This window comes from Lissotriton helveticus, chromosome 3_1 (genome assembly GCF_964261635.1).
Source record: "Lissotriton helveticus chromosome 3_1, aLisHel1.1, whole genome shotgun sequence".
Classification (NCBI taxonomy): Eukaryota; Metazoa; Chordata; class Amphibia; order Caudata; family Salamandridae; genus Lissotriton; species Lissotriton helveticus.
The window spans coordinates 420,170,702-420,189,655 of NC_136061.1; the positions used below are offsets into that span (position 1 = coordinate 420,170,702).

General features: G+C 47.3%; 1 protein-coding gene across 2 annotated transcripts in view; it reads left to right on the top strand.

Annotated features, from left to right (window-relative positions):
- Positions 1-18,954, top strand: part of NBEAL1 (neurobeachin like 1) — a 1,045,477-nt gene that overhangs the window by 563,239 nt on the left and 463,284 nt on the right. For both annotated transcript variants that reach the window (XM_078680248.1, XM_078680249.1), the window contains one exon: positions 7,782-7,935. In XM_078680248.1, the coding sequence (XP_078536374.1) occupies positions 7,782-7,935 (154 nt within the window). The remainder of the gene's footprint in view (positions 1-7,781; positions 7,936-18,954) is intronic.

Sequence of the window (18,954 nt, forward strand, 5' to 3'; positions counted from 1 at the left end):
CGAAAGCCTTTTCGGCATCAACATCGACAGCCAATAGCAAAGCCTCTTTCCGTGACCAATAGACCTTGTCAATCAAATGGCAGACCCGCTTTGTGTTGTCCCCACATTGTCGACCGGGGATAAAGGACGCTTGGCCAGGGATCAGGAGATTCAAACGCTGGGCAAGAATACTAGAAAATAACTTTGCATGAATATTTAATAGGGAGATTGGGCGAAAGGAGCTACACATGTCATAAAAAATCACGCTAAACAGAGGCTTCAAGCTGGCAATGGCTGCTATCACTTCCTCTGTATGCATAGGGGCGTCCACATAGGCCTGTGGGTCTGAAAAAAGCAAGGTCTCCGCGGAGTATAGTTCTGAATAATACGTCCCGAAGGCATCAGCAATACCCAAGTCCTCAGAGACCTCCTTCCCTTGGGCATTGCGAACCGTTTTCACTGTCTGCGCATGCTGTTCGCTACGTTAGCAATGCGCAAGCATATTTCCCCCCCCCCCTATTCGTCCCCACAAAATACTTATGTTTCAGTCTCAACACTGCCCTGTCAAGATCTAAACGCCGGAGATGTAACCGCTCCGTTTCAAGCCGCCGCCAGATCCGGGGGGCCCTGGAACGCTTGTGAATTGCCTCTAGTTCCCTCACTTTCAATTCTAGCTCTTCCCTTTTTTCTCTTTTTGGATTTTATTATCATAGGCCGCTTTAGCATTAAAACCCCATGGGCTACCAGTTTGAGCGTTTCCCAAACTGGGGAAAGTGCTAAATAATCTGTCAGTATGGTTCGAATCACAGCGACCACTGTGGGAGATTACAATAGGGAATCTTTCAAACGCCATTGAGGCAAGGAAGAGGCCGGGGAGGATACCTGTATGATTAATGTGATGTGTGCGTGGTCTGAGCGCTATCGCGCCTTAATAGTAGAGGCTCGAATACGATCTCAAACCGGAGAGGTGACAAGAAAATGGTCCAAATGAGCATATGTTTTGTGAGCTGCAAAGTAATGAGTGTAATCCCGATCATTAGGGTGTAAAGATCTCCAAGCATTCCCTAAGCCCACAATCCTCCAGTCACTCCCTACCTGTCTTGGACAAAGCTCCTAGAGGCAGACCGGTCCGATCTGGGTCAATCACCAAATTTAAATCTCCACCCACTACAACGGCGGGATCGGGTGTGTAGAGAACTTAGGCAATGGCATCAATCAGAAACTTGACACCACTTGGCCCAAAAGCTGCACAGGACGCGCACCCTGTCACAAAGCACCTTCCGTCCTGGAGGAAGGGGCGCTACACGTGAAGGCAGGAGGTCTTGCAGCACCGGAGCTCCTCCACGCCCCTATTCCAGAGGCTGGGCTCAGTGAGGTAGATGCCAAAGGCCCTGGAAGGCCTCAGACGCAGAGAGAGATCACACCATAGCTCAAGGTTGGGCTCCCTCCCCGGTGAGGCTATGATCCGGATGAGCCTCCTACCTCACTACTGTCTCCAATATCGGCGCCCAATGGTCATATAGAGCTCCACTTGCCACTCCAGGGTGAGGCAGCCCGTCGGTCCCTGCTCAACCGCTCCCAACCTAGGCCGTGATATGGGGTGCCCTCTCAGTGCAGTCAGTTAGACGGGCCACGCCCTCCCAGCAACGTGTAGGTGGTCCGGGTCGGAAACCGCATCTCCCTCCCCAGGCCTGCAATCAATGGTGGGGGCCCGGCAGTGCACAAAGTTCCTTTTCGGGAGGGGAGAGATCAGGCTCCTGCTCTCGGCACTTGCCGAAGCCCAAGGTACAGGGGGGCTCACACCGGGAACAGCGCAGTGGCGCAGCATAGACAAGGCAGGCTCCGGCTCCTCCTCGACCGCCAGGCCAATGCGCCGCACAGCTCCTCACTCCCAGTCTGTAGCTGACAACGGGCACCCCCAGGCGCAGGGACACCAACGCCGAAGCCCAGCTGAGCCTACCGACGACCAGGAGCGGCCGTCCAGGAAGGCCAGAGCCCGAGGTAACTTGTCCCGTGGCGTAGCTAGTCCCTTGTCGGGAGGAACCGCAACAACGATGATGTTCCCTAGCTGGGGAGGGTCTCTGGTGGGGGGGTCAAACGGGGCAACAAGTGCTGTGTAGATGTAGTGGGGACGGAGTGCCGACAAACCACGTCTGCTCACTCCGCCATCTTGGCCACGCCCCCCCACATCCTTTTTAAATTACGAAATCATTTGCTCCAGATTATGGTCATGAAGCAATTGCGGATCTGCTGTTACATAGATCCCCAGATTCTGAAAACCCCTCTCATTCCAAGTCAGGGGCCATGTCCCGCCCTCCTCCTCCACCTGTCTATGAGCGTACATACTATGGATTTTGTCCAGTTTATGTAGATGTCTGCAAAGGACCCGGGCAATCGGGTCTCTGTACAGCAGCCATATCTAGGACAAGGAGGATGGGCTAATCCGAGCCACTGGAGTAGCCCGAAGAAATATGGCCACTCCAGGGAGTCAAACGCCTTGTTGGCGGTCAATGCCTCCTCTTCTTGTCACGCAGTCAAACTGTTGCGGTGTTTGTGTCTTGTGGATCAAGGGGACATGAAGCCTGATTGATGCAGGGCTATCAAGCCATCGATCACCAGCATCATGTGGTTTGCTGGAACCTTGGCTAGGATTTTGGTTTCAATATTTAAGAGGGATATTGGCCTGTAGGACGCACATTTGTCTGGGGTGCTTACCCGCTTATGAATTTAGACAATGTGGTCTTGTCAAAGGCCTTGGGAAGTGTTTCCTTGGTCCTCGATTCATACAGCATTTCTTAGATTGGCTGTACAACTCACGTCCGTATACATTTAAAGAACTCCAGCGGTGGGCCATTGTGGCCTGGAGATTGTCCACTCTTGAGCTGGGTCAGGGCCTCTGCAATATCTCCCTCTTTCTGGTACTCTTGCCTAGTGAGGTAACTGGGACATATTTTATGAAGGTATCTAGGTCTCTCTGCTCTCTAGTTCCTGTACCGGTTGCATACAAGTTCCCCAGGTACCGTGCAAAGACTCGGGCAATTCCTTTCGTAGACTCCACTTGGGTGCCGTCGTCAGTATGTATCTCATATACCCACCACTGGCTATCATCTCTCTTGGCCGACCAGGCTAGCATTTTCCCATCCTTGTTCCCCGTTTCATATATCCTACTCTAATTTGCCCTGTATAGTGTTCTGGCTTTGTTATATTGCAAGCTCCTTTATTACTTTTTGAGTTGTTTTAGTCTTGCGGCCAACATGAGGTCCGGTTCTACTGCATGCTGTAATTCTTAGGTGAGGATTTCTGTCTCTAGATCTGTTAATTTTCCCTCCCTCTCTCTTTCTTTTTCGCCATGACCTGGACTATTAGTTGGCCTCTAACTGCTGGTTTATATACTTTCCAGAGGGTCACTCTTGATGTCACTATATAATTTTAAGACTAATGCAGATTATATGTATAACTATAACTATAATAACAAAGAAAATAGTGACAATGAAAGAAATTGGTATGTAAAATATTAAAAAGAATTGCAACATTGTGACCCTGCTTCAGAAATGGATTGCTTTGAATGATAGAACTAGTCTTTATTAACCAACATCTCTCTTCTAACCCCTAGCTAAGCTGGTTCAGCACCAAAGGTGCCCGTCTCGGTTTCTTTAGGTGGCCTCTAGCTCGCATACCTTAGCTGAGCAATAACTGTGTTGTTCTGTTCGCTGATAAGGTCACTTTCTGTCTCACTGTTTCGTTTTGGCATTCCTTGAGCTGATAATGCCAAGGTGCCTCGTAGGAGCTGATTGCCTTTGCTTTTGGTGTTTGCAGATCATAAGGAGGGTATGACTCTGGTGAAATGGAGGTAGGACCACAATCAAGAACTTGTGAGTGATCCAGAAAAAAATCCAGAATTGGTTCTATGGCCTTCTGAATGGTGCAGCAAACCGCCTTTTCCTCTGCCTAATTTTTTTTTCCAGCTCAGTCTTTTGCTTTTAGAGAATACATCTCCGATCTCTTCACTACCTACTTTCTGTGTTTTTTAAATGCTAACCTCACAACCCATCACCTTTTTCACTTTAGTTTTTAATGAGACTGCCCCAATATTTGCCTTATGTAACTTCTTCCGCGTTGCCTTTTATTTTAAGTGGACAAGGAAGAGATGACAGCAGCCTTTTCATTGGCAGTAGATACGTTCCTTCAAAAAAAACTAATATCAGTGAGCTTGACCAATTATTGCCATATCTAATTCACTGGGTATTTGCCTCCTGCAATCTACAGTGTACAATTCAGTCCATCATAACACTATGTGCAACGCCATGCTTTGCAACACTCATCTTCCTTATTAACAAACAAATATGAAGTTAGTACAGTGGCTGTCTAAATATATAAGCACATAACAATCCTCAAAATAAAATCATATTGTTGACGAGTTTGGCGAATTAGTACAACATGAAATGACTCTACATCTAGGCTATGACCAGCATTACATTGCACAATTGTGGTCTGGGACTTCCATAATTCTGTGCCCTATTGTCACCTTTTCTAAGATCTTTAAGACAATCTACTCAATTGGGGCTTCAAAAGAGAAGATTCACCGACACAACTACAGCTATACCCTCAAATCCTTACACAAGTCACATATACACTTCCCTACCTTTTTCACTCTGTTAACCAATATTAAGTTGCGTGTGAACTGTCCTTGCCAATTCATTGAGTCTCTTCCCTGTAGACCAAACAATCTGAACCCTATATAATTCAGCCTCCGCATTATGTTGAATAAGTTGGAGAAAGCTCCATTAAATTTGATAATATCTGTGAATTGGTCTTTATGTTCAAGGCTCCATTTGTCATTATGACAGACACCAGCACCTGCTCCCACGAAGAAACTGGACCAGACTCACTGACGACCAGCTCACCTCCTCACTCAGCAACTCCACCATCGCGGGAAACGACGACCCCAACACAGCAGTCCGAACCCTGCACAGATGAATTTCCGACAGCGCCAACACCATAGCCCCCCCTCAAGAAAAACAACAACACCCACGCCAAGAAGGCCAGATGGTTTACCACCAAACTTTGAGAGTCCAGACACACTTGCCGCCACCTCGAAAAGGCCTGGAGTGACACCAAATTCTCAGAAGCACACAACAACTTCAGAGCTGCTACAAACGCCCACGACCAACTCATCCGAAAAACAAAAAAAAAACGTTTGAAGACAGAATCTCCACACACGCACGCAACAGCAAAGAACTCTTCAACATCATCAAGGAGTTCGCCCAACCCACCAGCGAATCGACGGACATCCCTCCCTCACAGGACCTCTGCGGCAAACTCAGCACCTTCTTTCACCACAAAATCAAGAGCATCTACAACAATTTTGACGTAGACAACCAACATACCAAACCCCTGCCAACCACCCCTGACACCCTGAAGCCAGCGATCGACAACTGGACAGCCCTCACCACCGAAGACACACTGAAGACAAGGAAGTCAATCCTCTCTGGGGCTGCCACGGACCCCCACCACATCTTCAACAGAGCTGCCAACACCATCGCACCCATACTCTGCCACACCATCAACCGCTCCCTGGCGACCGCCTCGTTCCCCGACGACTTGAAACACGCCGTGGTCAAACCCCTCCTGAAGAAACCCTCTGGGGACCCCAATGACCTCAAAAACTACAGACCCATCTCCCTGCTCCCGTTCCCAGTGAAAGTCATCGAGAAAGCCATCAACAGCCAACTCGCCACATTCATCGAAGAGCACAACATCCTCTACTCCTCCCAATCCGGCTTCAGAAAAAAACACAGTACGAAAACTGCCATCTTTGCCGCAACAGACTACATCCGCACCCTACTGAACAAAGGAGAAACAGTAGCCCTCATCCTCCTCGACCTCTCAGCGACTCTAATACGCAGACTCCTCGACGCAGGGATTCAGGACAAGGCCCTCGAATGGATCCGCTCCTTCCTATCCGGCAGAACACAGCGGGTCAGGCTCCCCCCTTTCCTCGCAGACCCTACACCAACCACCTGGGGAGTCCCTCAGTGGTCCTCCCTCAGCCCTACGCTCTTCAACGTCTTCATGGCTCCACTCGCCCTCATCGTCAGAACCTACGGACTCAACAACGTGTCATACGCAGACAACACCCAACTCATTCTCTCCATATCCAAAGAACCCAACACCGCCAGACACAACTTTTGAGAAGGCATGGAAGCCGTCGCCAAATGGATGAAAAACAGCTGCCTACAACTAAACACCAACAAGATAGAAGTACTCATCATGGGCCCAAACCCCGATGCCTTGAACGACACCTGGTGGCCCCCGCCCTCGGAAACCCCCCTCCCCCATGGATCACGCACGCAATCTGGGAATCATCCTGTACTCCGAGCTCAAAATGGACCGCAAGATCAACTCTGTCTCGTCCTCCTGCTTCCACACCCTCTGCCTCCTAAATAAGACCCTCAAATGGATCCCCCTCGAACACAGAAAGACCGTCACTCACGCCCTGGTCACCAGCAGACTCGACTACGGCAACACACTCTACGCCAGAATAATCAAAAACCTCACTCGCAAGTACAGAACATCCAGAACGCCGCCGCAAGACTGGTCCTCAACCTGCCAAGACACTGCCACATCTCCAAGCACCTGCACACACACCACTGGCTCCCCATCAAGGCCAGAGTCACCTTCAAGATGCTCACCCACGCACACAAGGCCCTCCACGACACCGGACCAGCATACCTGAACAGCTGACTCAATTTCGACGTACCCCAAAGGACCCTACGATCAACACAGCTCTTCTACGCCATGGTCCCCGCACCAGAAAGACCAGATCGGGAGTCCCCTCCTTCTCCTTCCTGGTGGCCAGAGCCTGGAACGCCCTTCCGCTCCACTTCCGACAGACAACATTGCTTCCCATCTTCGCAAGAAACCTCAAAACCTGGCTCTTCGACCGACCCCCCTCCTTGATGGACTGGAACTTACACCCCTCCCCTACCGCTTAACAAACGCCTGATTGATTGATTGACACTGTGCAGCATACGTATCAGTCAATATTCACTGAGGTTGATCACAGTGTGTGGGGAAAATTGTTACCATTTAGTGCAAATTTCTGACCGAGCAAGATCAAGTAGAGCTAGACCATTCTCATGAGTAACGCCTCCATTTGTTTGTGTGGTGATTGGTTGTTGATATCTTGTTCAGCTGACCTACAGGTCACTGTAAATTGTCTCTTCTTCAAAGAATCCTAAAAACTTTTCTCCACTTTCAAACTGTCTGAGACCTTATTTTCTGGACCCCTTTTTTGGACTCATTATTTTGATCAAGCATATGAGACCATTGGGAAATAGCACTGCCTGCTTTCTTGATTACTTCATATCTATTTTGTTAATAACATATTTCATGTAAAAGATACATTCCCAATGTTTTTTGTCTCCTTAATGGCACATATATAAACTACATCCATAACACCACCAACTGTACACCTCTTGGCTCATGGCTTTTGCCTGCAGGCAGAACCTTCTGCAGCATTGTAATTTGAATTTGTTGAGGATTTTTTACTAACTCTAGTGCCTTGCAACAGTGAACGTTTGGAGTCATTAATAATATTTCTTTATTTTAAGCTAATCTTGGCCTACGGTCGAAACAATTTTGTACCGTATTCTTGAAACTGCATCAACCTTGCTTAAACCTTTTTTATTGTATGATGTAGCAAAGGCAAGCTTTTGCTTGATGTTATTTTTACTTATATGAAAAATATTCATTACTCACAATTTGTTCTTTGTAATGATACTTTTCATTTGATCTTCTAGCAACAGCAAGGAGAGTTACTTGTCTATTGATGATTTGACCACAATAAGGACATCGTTATATGGACTAATCAAATATTTTTTGAGTAAGGGTGAATCAGCAGAAGAAATACAGAGCATCATGGCATACATTGCAGCTACCAGTGAAGAAGACCAGGTGAGTTTGCCTAGTGTTATCATAAATAGTGGTGCTTCCTTTCAAATGTTTAACATTTTGTAGTATTCGATTAGCAAATTTAATTAATGAAAATATTTTGGGGATTCTGTGGTCAACATCTGGAAGGAGCACCTTTCATATTTAAATGCAGTATGGAATTTGTCCAAAGTTCCAAAGATTTTAAAGAAATAATGTTCTGATTTAGACGGGTACTCCATCACTTCTGTCCACCTTATTGCAAGTTCATTATTTCATAATGCACTTGTAATAAAGCGTGTGGGATATCCGTCAAATCTGTGATGAAGTACCTATCTGCTAAACTCAAAATCAGCACCTAAATGTCTGTGATGTTCCAATCAATCAATCAATCAAAGCATTTATATAGCGCGCTACTCACTCGGAGGGTCTCAAGGCGCTGGGGGGGGGGGGGGGGGTTCGCTACTGCTCGAACAGCCAGATCTTGAGCTGCTTCCTGAAGGCGAGGTGGTCTTGGGTCAGGCGGAGGCGGGTCGGAAGGGAGTTCCAAGTCTTGGCGGCCAGGTAGGAAAAGGACCTTCCTCCTGTGGTGGCTCTTCGGATGCGGGGGACGGCGGCGAGGGCGTGGCTGGACGATCGAAGCTGGCGTTTGGGAGCGTAGAAGTTGAGGCGGCTGTTGAGGTATCCTGGGCCTTGGTTGTGTAGAGCTTTGTGTGCGTGGGTGAGGAGCCGGAAGGTGATTCTCTTGTTGACCGGGAGCCAGTGCAGATCTCTCAGGTGTCCGGAGATGTGGCTGCGGCGGGGGATGTCCAGGATGAGTCGTGCTGAGGTGTTCTGGATCCGCTGGAGTTTGTCGGTGGTTCTGGCGTAGAGGGAGTTGCCTTAGTCCAGACGGCTGGTGACGAGGGCCTGGGTGACCGTCTTCCTGGTCTCGGAGGGGATCCATCGGAAGATCTTGCGTAGCATGCGCAGGATGTTGAAGCACGACGAGGAGACGGCGTTGACTTGTCTGGTCATGGAGAGGGAGGAGTCCAGGATGAAGCCCAGGTTGCGTGTGTGGTCTGTTGGTTTGGGTGCGCTGCCCAGGGCGGGGGGCCACCAGGAGTCGTCCCAGGCGGAGGGTGAGGATCCTAGGATGAGGACTTCCGTCTTGTCTGAGTTCAGTTTCAGTCGGCCGTTCGACATCCATTTGGCCACGTCTGTCATCCCTTCGTGCAGGTTGGCTCTGGCGGTGGTGGGGTTGTTGGTGAGGGAGAGGATCAGCTGGGTGTCGTCGGCGTAGGAGATGATGTTGAGGTTGTGCTGGCGTGCGATGGCTGCGAGGGGGCTCATGTAGACGTTGAAGAGTGTTGGGCTGAGCGAGGAGCCTTGAGGAACGCCGCAGATGACTTCGGTGGCCTCCAATCTGAACGGGGGGATGCGGACTCTGTGTCCTTCCGGCGAGGAAGGAGATGGTCCACTCCAGTGCCTTCTCCTGGATTCCGACGTTGCTGAGGCGCTGTACTAGGGTACGGTGGCAGACGGTGTCGAAGGCCGCGGAGAGGTCCAGGAGGATGAGGGCCGCCGTTTCTCCGTTGTCGAGCAGGGCTCGGATGTCATCGGTAGCTGCGATCAGGGCGGTCTCGGTGCTGTGGTTGGCCCGGAAGCCAGACTGCGAGAGGTCAAGGGAGCCGTTCGTCTCGAGGAAGGCGGCCAGTTGCTTGTTGGCAGTCTTCTCGATGACTTTAGCCGGAAACGGGAGCAGCGAGATGGGGCGGTAGTTCTTGAGGTCGGTGGGGTCGGCTGATGGTTTCTTGAGTAGAGCGCTGAGTTCGGCGTGCTTCCAGCTCTCCGGGAAGGTGGCGGTGTCGAAGGAGGTGTTGATGATGTCCCGCAGGTGGGGTGCGATGACAGTGTCGGCCTTGTTGAAGACGTGGTGAGGGCAGGGGTCTGTCGGAGATCCGCAGTGGATGGAGTTCATCGTGCGGATGGTGTCTTCGGTGCTGATCGGAGTCCAGGCGCGGAGGGTGGTGGTGGGGGGCGGTGGTTCGGTCGTGGCGTGCGTCGGTTGAGTGCTGAAGCTGTTGTGGATGTCCGCGATCTTGTTGTGGAAGTAGGAGGCGAGGGAGTTGCAGAGGTCTTGCGAAGGGGTGATGTCGTTGTTTCCGGCGTTGGGGTTGGAGAGCTCTTTCACGATGTTGAAGAGTTCCTTCCTGTTGTGTGCGTTGTTGTCCAGTCGTTCCTTGAATGCGGTTTTCTTGGTGGCGTGGATCAGTTGGTGGTGTTTTCGGGTGGCGAGCTTGAGGGCAGTCATGTTGTCCGGTGTTGAGTCTCTGCGCCAGGTTTTCTCGAGTGCTCTGCAGTTCTTCTTGGAGCTCTTGAGTTCGTCGTTAAACCATGGGGCTTTCTTGCTGCCGGGTCTGCTCGGTGGGGTCTTCAGAGGGGCGAGGTCGTCTGCGCAGTCGCTGATCCATTTCGTGAGGTTGGTGGCCGCTTGGCTGGGGTTCGTTGTGCTGGTGGGAGGCTTCTTGCTCAGGGAAGACGCGAGCTGGTCGGCTGTGATCTTGTTCCAGCTTCTGCGGGGAACCTGTTGCTGGTGATGGTGGAGCGTGGTCCTTTTGAAGCTGAAGTGGACGCAGCTGTGGTCCGTCCAGTGGAGTCCCGTGGCGTGGCTGAAGGCGATGTCCTTGCTGGAGGAGAAGATCGGGTCGAGTGTGTTACCGGCGTAGTGGGTGGGGGAGGTCACCAGTTGCTTGAGTCCGAGGTTGGCGAGGTTGTCCAGCAGGGTGGTGGTGTTGCGGTCGTTGTTGTTCTCCAGGTGGAAGTTGAGGTCCCTGAGGAGGATGTAGTCAGCGGAGAGGAGGGCGTGCGGGCTGATGAAGTCGGCGATGTCTTCGCTGAATTGTGTGCGTGGTCCCGGGGGTCTGTAGATGAGGGTGCCTCTGAGGGTTGTCTTGGGGTTGATGTGGATCTAGAAGTGCAGGTGTTCGGCGGGTGCGAGGGTGTCGTCGGCGTTGGTCGTGATGCGGATGCTGTTCCTGTGGATGATGGCGATGCCTCCTCCTGTCTGGTTGACGCGGTCTCTCCGGATGATCTTGTAGCCGTCCGGGATGGCGATGGCGATGTCGGGCGCTGAGGAGGCGTTGATCCAGGTTTCTGAGAGGAAGGCGACGTCTGGGGCTGTGGTGTCGAGCAGGTTCCAGAGTTCTACGGCGTGTCTGTGGACGGAGCGGGTGTTGAGCAGGATGCACTTCAGGTGGGTGCTGTTGGTGTTCGGCTTGGTGGATGCTGGTGTGGCTTGGGTCCGGTTGCAAGTGAACTTGCAGGAGTGGCAGCTGAAGGGTCCGTGGGTGCGTCTCGGTGTGGCTCGGTAGCAGCCCGGGGTCCTGCCGGTGTTGAGTGAGATGAGTTCAGTGGCGTCGTAGATTCGTCGGGTCGGCTTCCGTCGGTGGGGGCCAGGGGTCCTGGCACTGGGCGCGGTCCAGGCGCAGACGGGCTTACCTTTGGCGCACCTTCGGCGCGCTTAGGGCGCGCCCGCTGCGCGTCAACGCTGCGCGTTTGCCACTCTGCCATATGAGGAGAGTGGGGGGGGCGGAGCGAGGGAGGAGCCGCTGGGAGGCGGGAGCGGGGCTGGCGAATGGGAAGGCTCTCAGGTGTAAGGGGGCGGGCCGCAGGGGGGCAGCGGGGAGGTGGCGGGAAACGCGGCGGGGTCACAGCAAGGGAGAACAGCGGCCAACAGTTACAGGGCAAGAAGGCACAGAGGGGCAACAGAGGATACAGCGATGAACAGGGGGACACAAAGCAGAAAACAAGGAGACAGGTCACGGAGCGGGCACCAGGGGAGAGACAGCAGTCAGCAGGAGAGGCGGCGCAGCGCTCCGGAGGCTGAGACCACACCAGAGGTCAGGAGCTCAGCTGCGGGCAGCGGCGGGATCGTGGCACACCAGAGGTCAGGAGCTCAGCTGCGGGCAGCGGCGGGATCGGGCAGCCTGGGCATACCCACAGGGAGCGTGCGCGGTGCGAGGTGGTGTGACCGGCCCAGAGGGTCCACAGTGCTACCTCAAAACAGGGTGTGCAGACTGGAGTGTTTTTTTCGGTGGTTAGTAAAAAAAATCTTGTGCATGCTAAAAGAGCATGGTAGTCCAGGAAAAGTGTTTTCTTTTATTCAACAAAATGGTTGCATATCATAAAACACAAAAAAATCAAGTAGGTGATATATGACTTGAGAGCCAGGGTTGTGTCGCTAGAAAGAAAGTATTTTTAGGGAAAGTGGTGCTCTTAAATATCGTCAGAAATTTTAAAAAAAGTTATAGCCTTCATGTCATCCACAAGATAAGACCTTTCTATATTAAAACATAATTGCTGTAGTTATGATTTATAAAGTGCTATGAAATTGAGTTCATGAGCGGATATTGCTTAAAAATTCCAGTCAGCTATACATTACTGCTGTACCCTGATTAACATTCAGAGGGGATTACTGCTCAGTAGCATTGCTAGTACACATGACCACAGTGTTGTGAAAATATTACCAGGGTAAATGCTGCCAAACGTAATTACCCAAGGCAATAGAAAAAGCAGTACTATTTTCAGCATCTAACAAATACCTCCTCTATTCAAATGTACTGCCTTTTGTTAGAAATATGACTTGCCAAAAGATACCTTTCAGTTTCAGTCATTTGGCATTTGCAGGGCAAAACCGTTCTGCATTGTGTCTCAAATCTTAAGGGAGACTAATAACCAAAGCTGTCTTGTTTTGTTCATTTTAAAATCAGCTCAGAGCTCATCTTATTTTGGGTGGTAAATCTCATCTGCTTTCTGCCCAATTTTTTTTCTGTAATGGGGATTACCAGCAATAATGCACTTACTACCAGTAGTAATTAATTTACTGCTGATAAAAAAAATATTAGTAGCGGTAATCTGGTCCGTGTATCGTACTGGTAGTCAGTATTTTCTCATTCTGTAATGAGTGCCATTTTCACTTATGGTATTCTTACAGCGGTTTTCAGAATTGAGACCCATAGTGTTATATTATTTTTCCTCACGTGTCATGATTGATCATTTATGAGGTGTTTGTTCTTGGTGAGGATAACATTCTTATTTACAGGTGATTTAGTTTCATAAATGATTACTTGTGCACGCATAATTCATAATTATTGTCCCAGAAAATAACTTTTTTTAAATTTTTTATTTGCACGTCATTTATTCTGTTAAATATGTTCTGTTACATGAGGTCTTCTTATATCCCAACCACTGGACTGGACCCTGTTTGAATGTATTAGTACACTTGGAACGTGTAGATGTAGTTGTAAATTGTTCATGGGTTATATTATTGTTTATGTATTTATTTCATAGCGCGAACTAGTAAAATACAAACATTACAAGAACTATGTAAAATTGTCTTTTCACAGTGCACATAAAATTTCCTGTAGCACAAACCGAAACAGTGTATTAAATTTCACACACAAGTTCCATAGACTGTCTAAAGGGTAGACAGGTATAGTTTAAAAACAAGGGACTTAAAATACATGACGTATATTTAAAAATATACCAAGACAAAATAAGACATGAGTCCATGTAAAAGATCTATTTAAAAAAAACATGTACATTTTCCTTCATTATCCTTTTATAGTTGACATAAATGTCTGCAATAAATGATGGTTAATGAAATAAAGCCACACTCTTAATCCAAAGTGTTTTATTTATTATTGATAGGTTAGGGAAGAACATCACATATTTAAAGTTGTTGAAAACCCAAATATTCTCTTGTCAAAGCTACAGAAGATTTCTCATTCAAAGAAATGCAGCCCAGACTCAAGTGTTTCAATAATTCTATCTTTTGTTTGTTTTGTTTTTAGCAACCTTTTTCTAGAAAATATGTTTTTCCCCCAAGGTAAAGGTAACCACTCGAAAAAAGGATTTTATTATTTTATGAGCTTCATCATGTTCTATAATAAAGCCCTCAAGAATGTCCAGAAGACACATATTGAAATGTTTTATCTGCTTTAATTCCTTGTTACTTTGCTGACATTTTGAAAGTAGATATGACCCCCAACTCCCATCTAATAACTTTAATCATTGAGGGGCGTAGGAAGGATAGGAATTTTTCATTACCATACCTTTGATTTTTGAGTACTTTATCCGACCTTCCGACATAAAAATTACAGCCAACAACAACGTTGGTACAATTCATTGTGACTTTCAGGATAGGTTTAGAGATGAGTCATACCCAAGTATTGGTACTCCGTAGCCACCTGCTAACCAGCAAGAACATATATTATGTTCTTGCCTGACGCAAATGTTTGTTTATCTGACTTTATTTTTAGTTTATTGGTGTCAGGATACATTTTTAGAGCATCAGTTTTACTCTGTGGTCCTCTTGAAGTTTGGAGCCAAAGTCAAAGTTTTTTGGCAAAGAAGAGGAGTTCCATATGAGAGCTCCCAATTTTAGGAGAGAAGAATGTCCTTTCACCAGTATGGCTAGAAGATCAGCCATAAATAGGCAAAACAGTGTTGGTGCCAGCGAACATCCCTGTTTCATGCTATTTCTGATTGGTATTTCCTCCATTTGTCTCCCATCATTCGATGCCTATACTGTATCCCACTTGTCTGAGTGTAGCAGTTGTGAATCAAAAGAAACCATGCTGGTAGCTCCCAACTTTGTAGTTTGGATCATAATTAAGAGCTATTGACGAAATCAAAGCAGCCTTAGAGTAAGTAAGTAAGTAATATAGTATTTGTAGAGCGTTATACTGTCGCTCCGAAAGGAGCATCCTGGCGCTGTGATAAGGTAGAGGAGCGCACTGTGAGGAGGCACTAGATGATGGTCAATACATAGGTGTCTGTCAAGTTGTATAGCCAAGTTTTAAGCCCCTTTCTGAAAACGGCCTCCGTGGTATGCATTCTAAGAGCATTTGGCATAAAATTCCAGGCCTTAGAGGCCAAAACACCTAGTGTTTTGCCTCCTTTCCTTTTGAGAAGAAATTTCGGGATGTTAGCGAGGTTGTGCCCTGCTGACCTCAAAGCTCTGGTGGGATTGTAGCGGGTAAACCTATTTATTAAATACCTTGGTCCGATGTCATTTAGAGCTCAAAAAATGGTCAGTAAAATCTTAAGAAGAATTCTTTTATGGATCGGGAGCCAATGCAGAGTTCTAAGAGCTGCAGATGCTGAAGCTTTCCTAGGAAGTTTAAGCACCAGCCGCGCTGCCGCATGCAGGACGCTCCAAAACTAATTTAGCGCTTGTTTCTTTACCCCTGCCATCAGCCCGTTGCAGTAATCGAGACAAGAAAGTATAAGAGAGACTGCAACAGACTTTCTGGCTTCGATAGGGAGGAAATCAAAAAAAATCTTCAAAGATTTTATGATACTAAAGCAACAGCCTGCCATATTTCTTACATGGAGGTCAAAAGATAGAGAGGAGTCATAGAGAATATCCAGATTCCGTGCCAACTCCACCGAACCAGGAGGTGGAGTGGTGCCGTCAGGCCACAATTTGCTGGGGCAGAACTCACTAGTTTTTCCAATAGGCAGGATTTCCGTTTTGCTTGAATTACATTTTAGATGGTTATTTTCCATCCACTGGAAAATCTCTGTCAAGCAAATTTGGAAATTTTGTTCAGCTCTAGTTTAATTTTTTTCCAGGGAAACAATCAATTGCGTATCATCTGCATATGAAGTAACGGATATACCATGTGATTCAATGAGGGTAATGAGGGGAGCCATATATATATTAAAAAGAAGGGGACTCAGAATAGAGCCCTGAGGGACTCCTGCAGTAATTTGTTTCTCCTTTGAGGAGAAAGATCCTAATGATATAATTTGGATTCTCTCCGAGAGGAAAGACTCAATCCAATCGAGAGCTCTATCCGTTTACCATTTTCTTTCAATCTATCAATGAGTATGTTATGGGAGATGGTATCGAACGCCGCTGATAAGTCAAGCAATATCAAGACGGCATAACATTCCTTGAAATTAATTTTCTCTTTGTTCCTAGGGGGTCAAGCATCTCTCACTGGGTCAATCATTTAACCTCCACAAAACATATTTAGAAAATACTTGGACTATCCAATTGTTTCTGTATTATGGCTTAGGGATGTGTCATTGTGCTCCATCTACGGCAGGTCAGAAGAGGTAGCATTCCTGCATGGAGGTTAACCTTCGTTGAGGTGCCTACTAATTTGTCTTTGATCCCTTACATTACAAGAGGCATGCGTGTGATCTGCTTGCTATTGTTTGCTTTCAAGATGGAGCCTTATCTTGGTCTTTGGTGTAGATGAAATGTTCACATCGCTCCCATCGCATGTCTCCTTCAATGATGTCCTCTACTTCCCCACGTTTCAAAGAATCGATGCATCACCTAGAAAGCTCGGGTCCTTAGCCAGCCTGCATTCCTTTCAAGTAAATTGCCAGTTTGAAAGTAAAAGATCACAAGAAGTGACCATCTCCAAATTTTGGTGACATAACCTGTCCTTACAGGTTTTTATCACCAGCAGCACATTAGACTGCCTCCTTCTTTTCTTACTGAGTTTTGGGAAGGCTTTCAAAATGTACCTTTTAGTTTGGCATAGTGCAGTGTAGGTATTTCTATGATATTACCAGAAAAATAGCATAAGCCAGGAAGTAACAGACTGCATCCTATGTTATTTCCTCACGTTCTGTCCTTCGTAAAAGAGAGGTTCAATGCTGTGCACCTTGCTTCAATACACATCGGTGTAAGCATGGAGTAGTGATTATAATTTCTATGTTATTGGCTGTAGTGGATGGAAGAGGCCTGTATTGTTCTGTCATGCATATGGTGTGTCTTTGATGGCAGACATTAGTCTTACACAAACAAGTGTGCAAGCAAGCAGCCTCTCCATCCTCCCCTCCCCTCTGTCAATGACAGCTACACTTTATGCACTAAAGTGATACTGTCTCACATTCCTACCCAATGGTGCCAGCAATAGTCCACCAGTGTTAGGTCTGCACCTTTCTCTGTGTTCAGTTGTGTCAATGTCCCAATCCAGTTAATCACTGTCAGTTTATTACACGGCTACCAATTACATATCCTCGATTTGCTCTCCTTTGCCTGTTTCTTATACTATTCCCATGTATCACTTGTTCCATCTTTTCACAATGCTCACATGTGCCCCCTTCATTTTCTGCTCTTGAGTGCTGGTTTCCCAGAGTACTGTGCTCATGTTCCGAACAGGCGATTCAGAAAAGGGGGTGGTGATGGACAGAGCATCTGAATTAAGCAGAACTCTCCTACCCAGTCAAAAGATCAGGGCTTGATCCATCACCGTTTTTTAGCTCACTGCACCATCCCAGTTCAGAACCTGGCTACATGCAAATTAGTCTGTCCCTGGCCCAGTGCATCATGGGAACAGGGCAAACCAAACTACCAAACCAATTCTTTACTGGAAAGGAAACAAGCTTCCGGGGACCGGTTTCTGGCATTACAGCCGTCTTCGGCCTGGCTTGCTTGAATCCTGAATTATGAATCGTTTTGGCCACCACAAGTGTGGAAGGGTATGCTCAGATGTGAGTCCCTTGCTCACTGCACCATCAGGATTCAAGCAAGCCGGGCCGAAGACGGCTGTAATGCCAGAAACCGGTCCCCGGAAGCTTGTTTCCTTTCCAGTAAAGAATTGGCTTGGTAGTTTGGTCTGCCCTGTTCCCATGATGCACTGGGCCAGGGTCAGACTAATTTGCATGTAGCCAGGTCCTGAGCTGGGATGGTGCAGTGAGCTAAAAAACAGTGATGGATCAAGCCCTGAGCTTTTGACTGGGTAGGAGTGTTCTGCTTAATTCAGATACTCTGTCCATCACCACCCCCTTTATGAATCATATTCCGAACAGGCTGCATGAGTTGAAAACCAAATGTCTGCACCTCACAACACCCACATTGCCAACCAGCGCTGTCTCTTTAATTACACCCTAGTGTAATTTCTAGATACAGAGAAAAGCAGTGTTGGCTTCTCAACTGCGCAACAGTGGTGGCTTCTCATGCTGCCCCCACAGTGCAAGCTCCACATAGTGTGTGAACCTAAATCACCGGGACAGAAACTTAAAATAGCTAAATGTATAGACAGAAGTAATGGTATACCTTCAACCACGTGTTTCTATACTTTGGTAGAACAGTTGTAATGCAGATAATGTTATGCTAGGGAATTCTGAACATTTTAATTTTGGAGATTCGAACTATAATTCAATAGGGCTCTGTGAAGCCAAACTAATTTTGTACAATGTGGTGAATAGAAAGAGTAAGATTCAATTTAGACATTTAAGTGGATACACTCATCAGGTAATACAGAATTGCAACTTTCATGTTCCTATAGTTTGGTTGAAGGAGAGCCTGGATAGTATGTTGGTAGAAAACTACTGAGGCACATGTATTTGGACTTTGACCTCCACCTTGGTTTCAAATCTTTACAAATATATGGCCTTTGATTCTTAGGTGTATTTAACTTCTTGAATATCACTTAATGATCAGGAATGTAGTCTCTGAACACAGGTTCCTGGTCAGCTCACAGTGGGAGGTTAATTTCTGCATGTGGCCCCAATAGACCTTATGTACATTGCAGATAACTTTGAACCTGATTATTGCATTCACTGGGAGCCAGTTTAGATTCACAATGATTGTACTTTTGCAGATTAGGGCACATCATGGCTGCCAGGCTCTCTGTTTTGTTGTCTCTTGGTGGGTTTCTTTGGAAGCAAGATTTAGTTCAAGCATGTTAATGAGTCGTGTACCGCGCTCGCATACCCATGGGGCGTCTTGGCTTTAGCTGAGAGATGTACAAGGAGAGAATAGAAGAAAAAATGAGCAAAAAGCAAAAAGGCAGAAGCAGATGTTCTGCCGCATTCTGCAAAGTCTGTAATTTATTAAGAACCTGCTGGAGTGCATTCAGGTACAGACCATTGCAGTAATCTATTTTCGATAGAGCTAAGGATTTGACTATTGTTTTTTGTAGCTGAGAGGGAATGAAACATAGAATCTTCTTTATAGTTTTAAGAATGAAGAAAGCAGAAGATGTGACTGTTTTAACTTGGTTGTAATACGAGAAAGTGTAATTGAGCAAC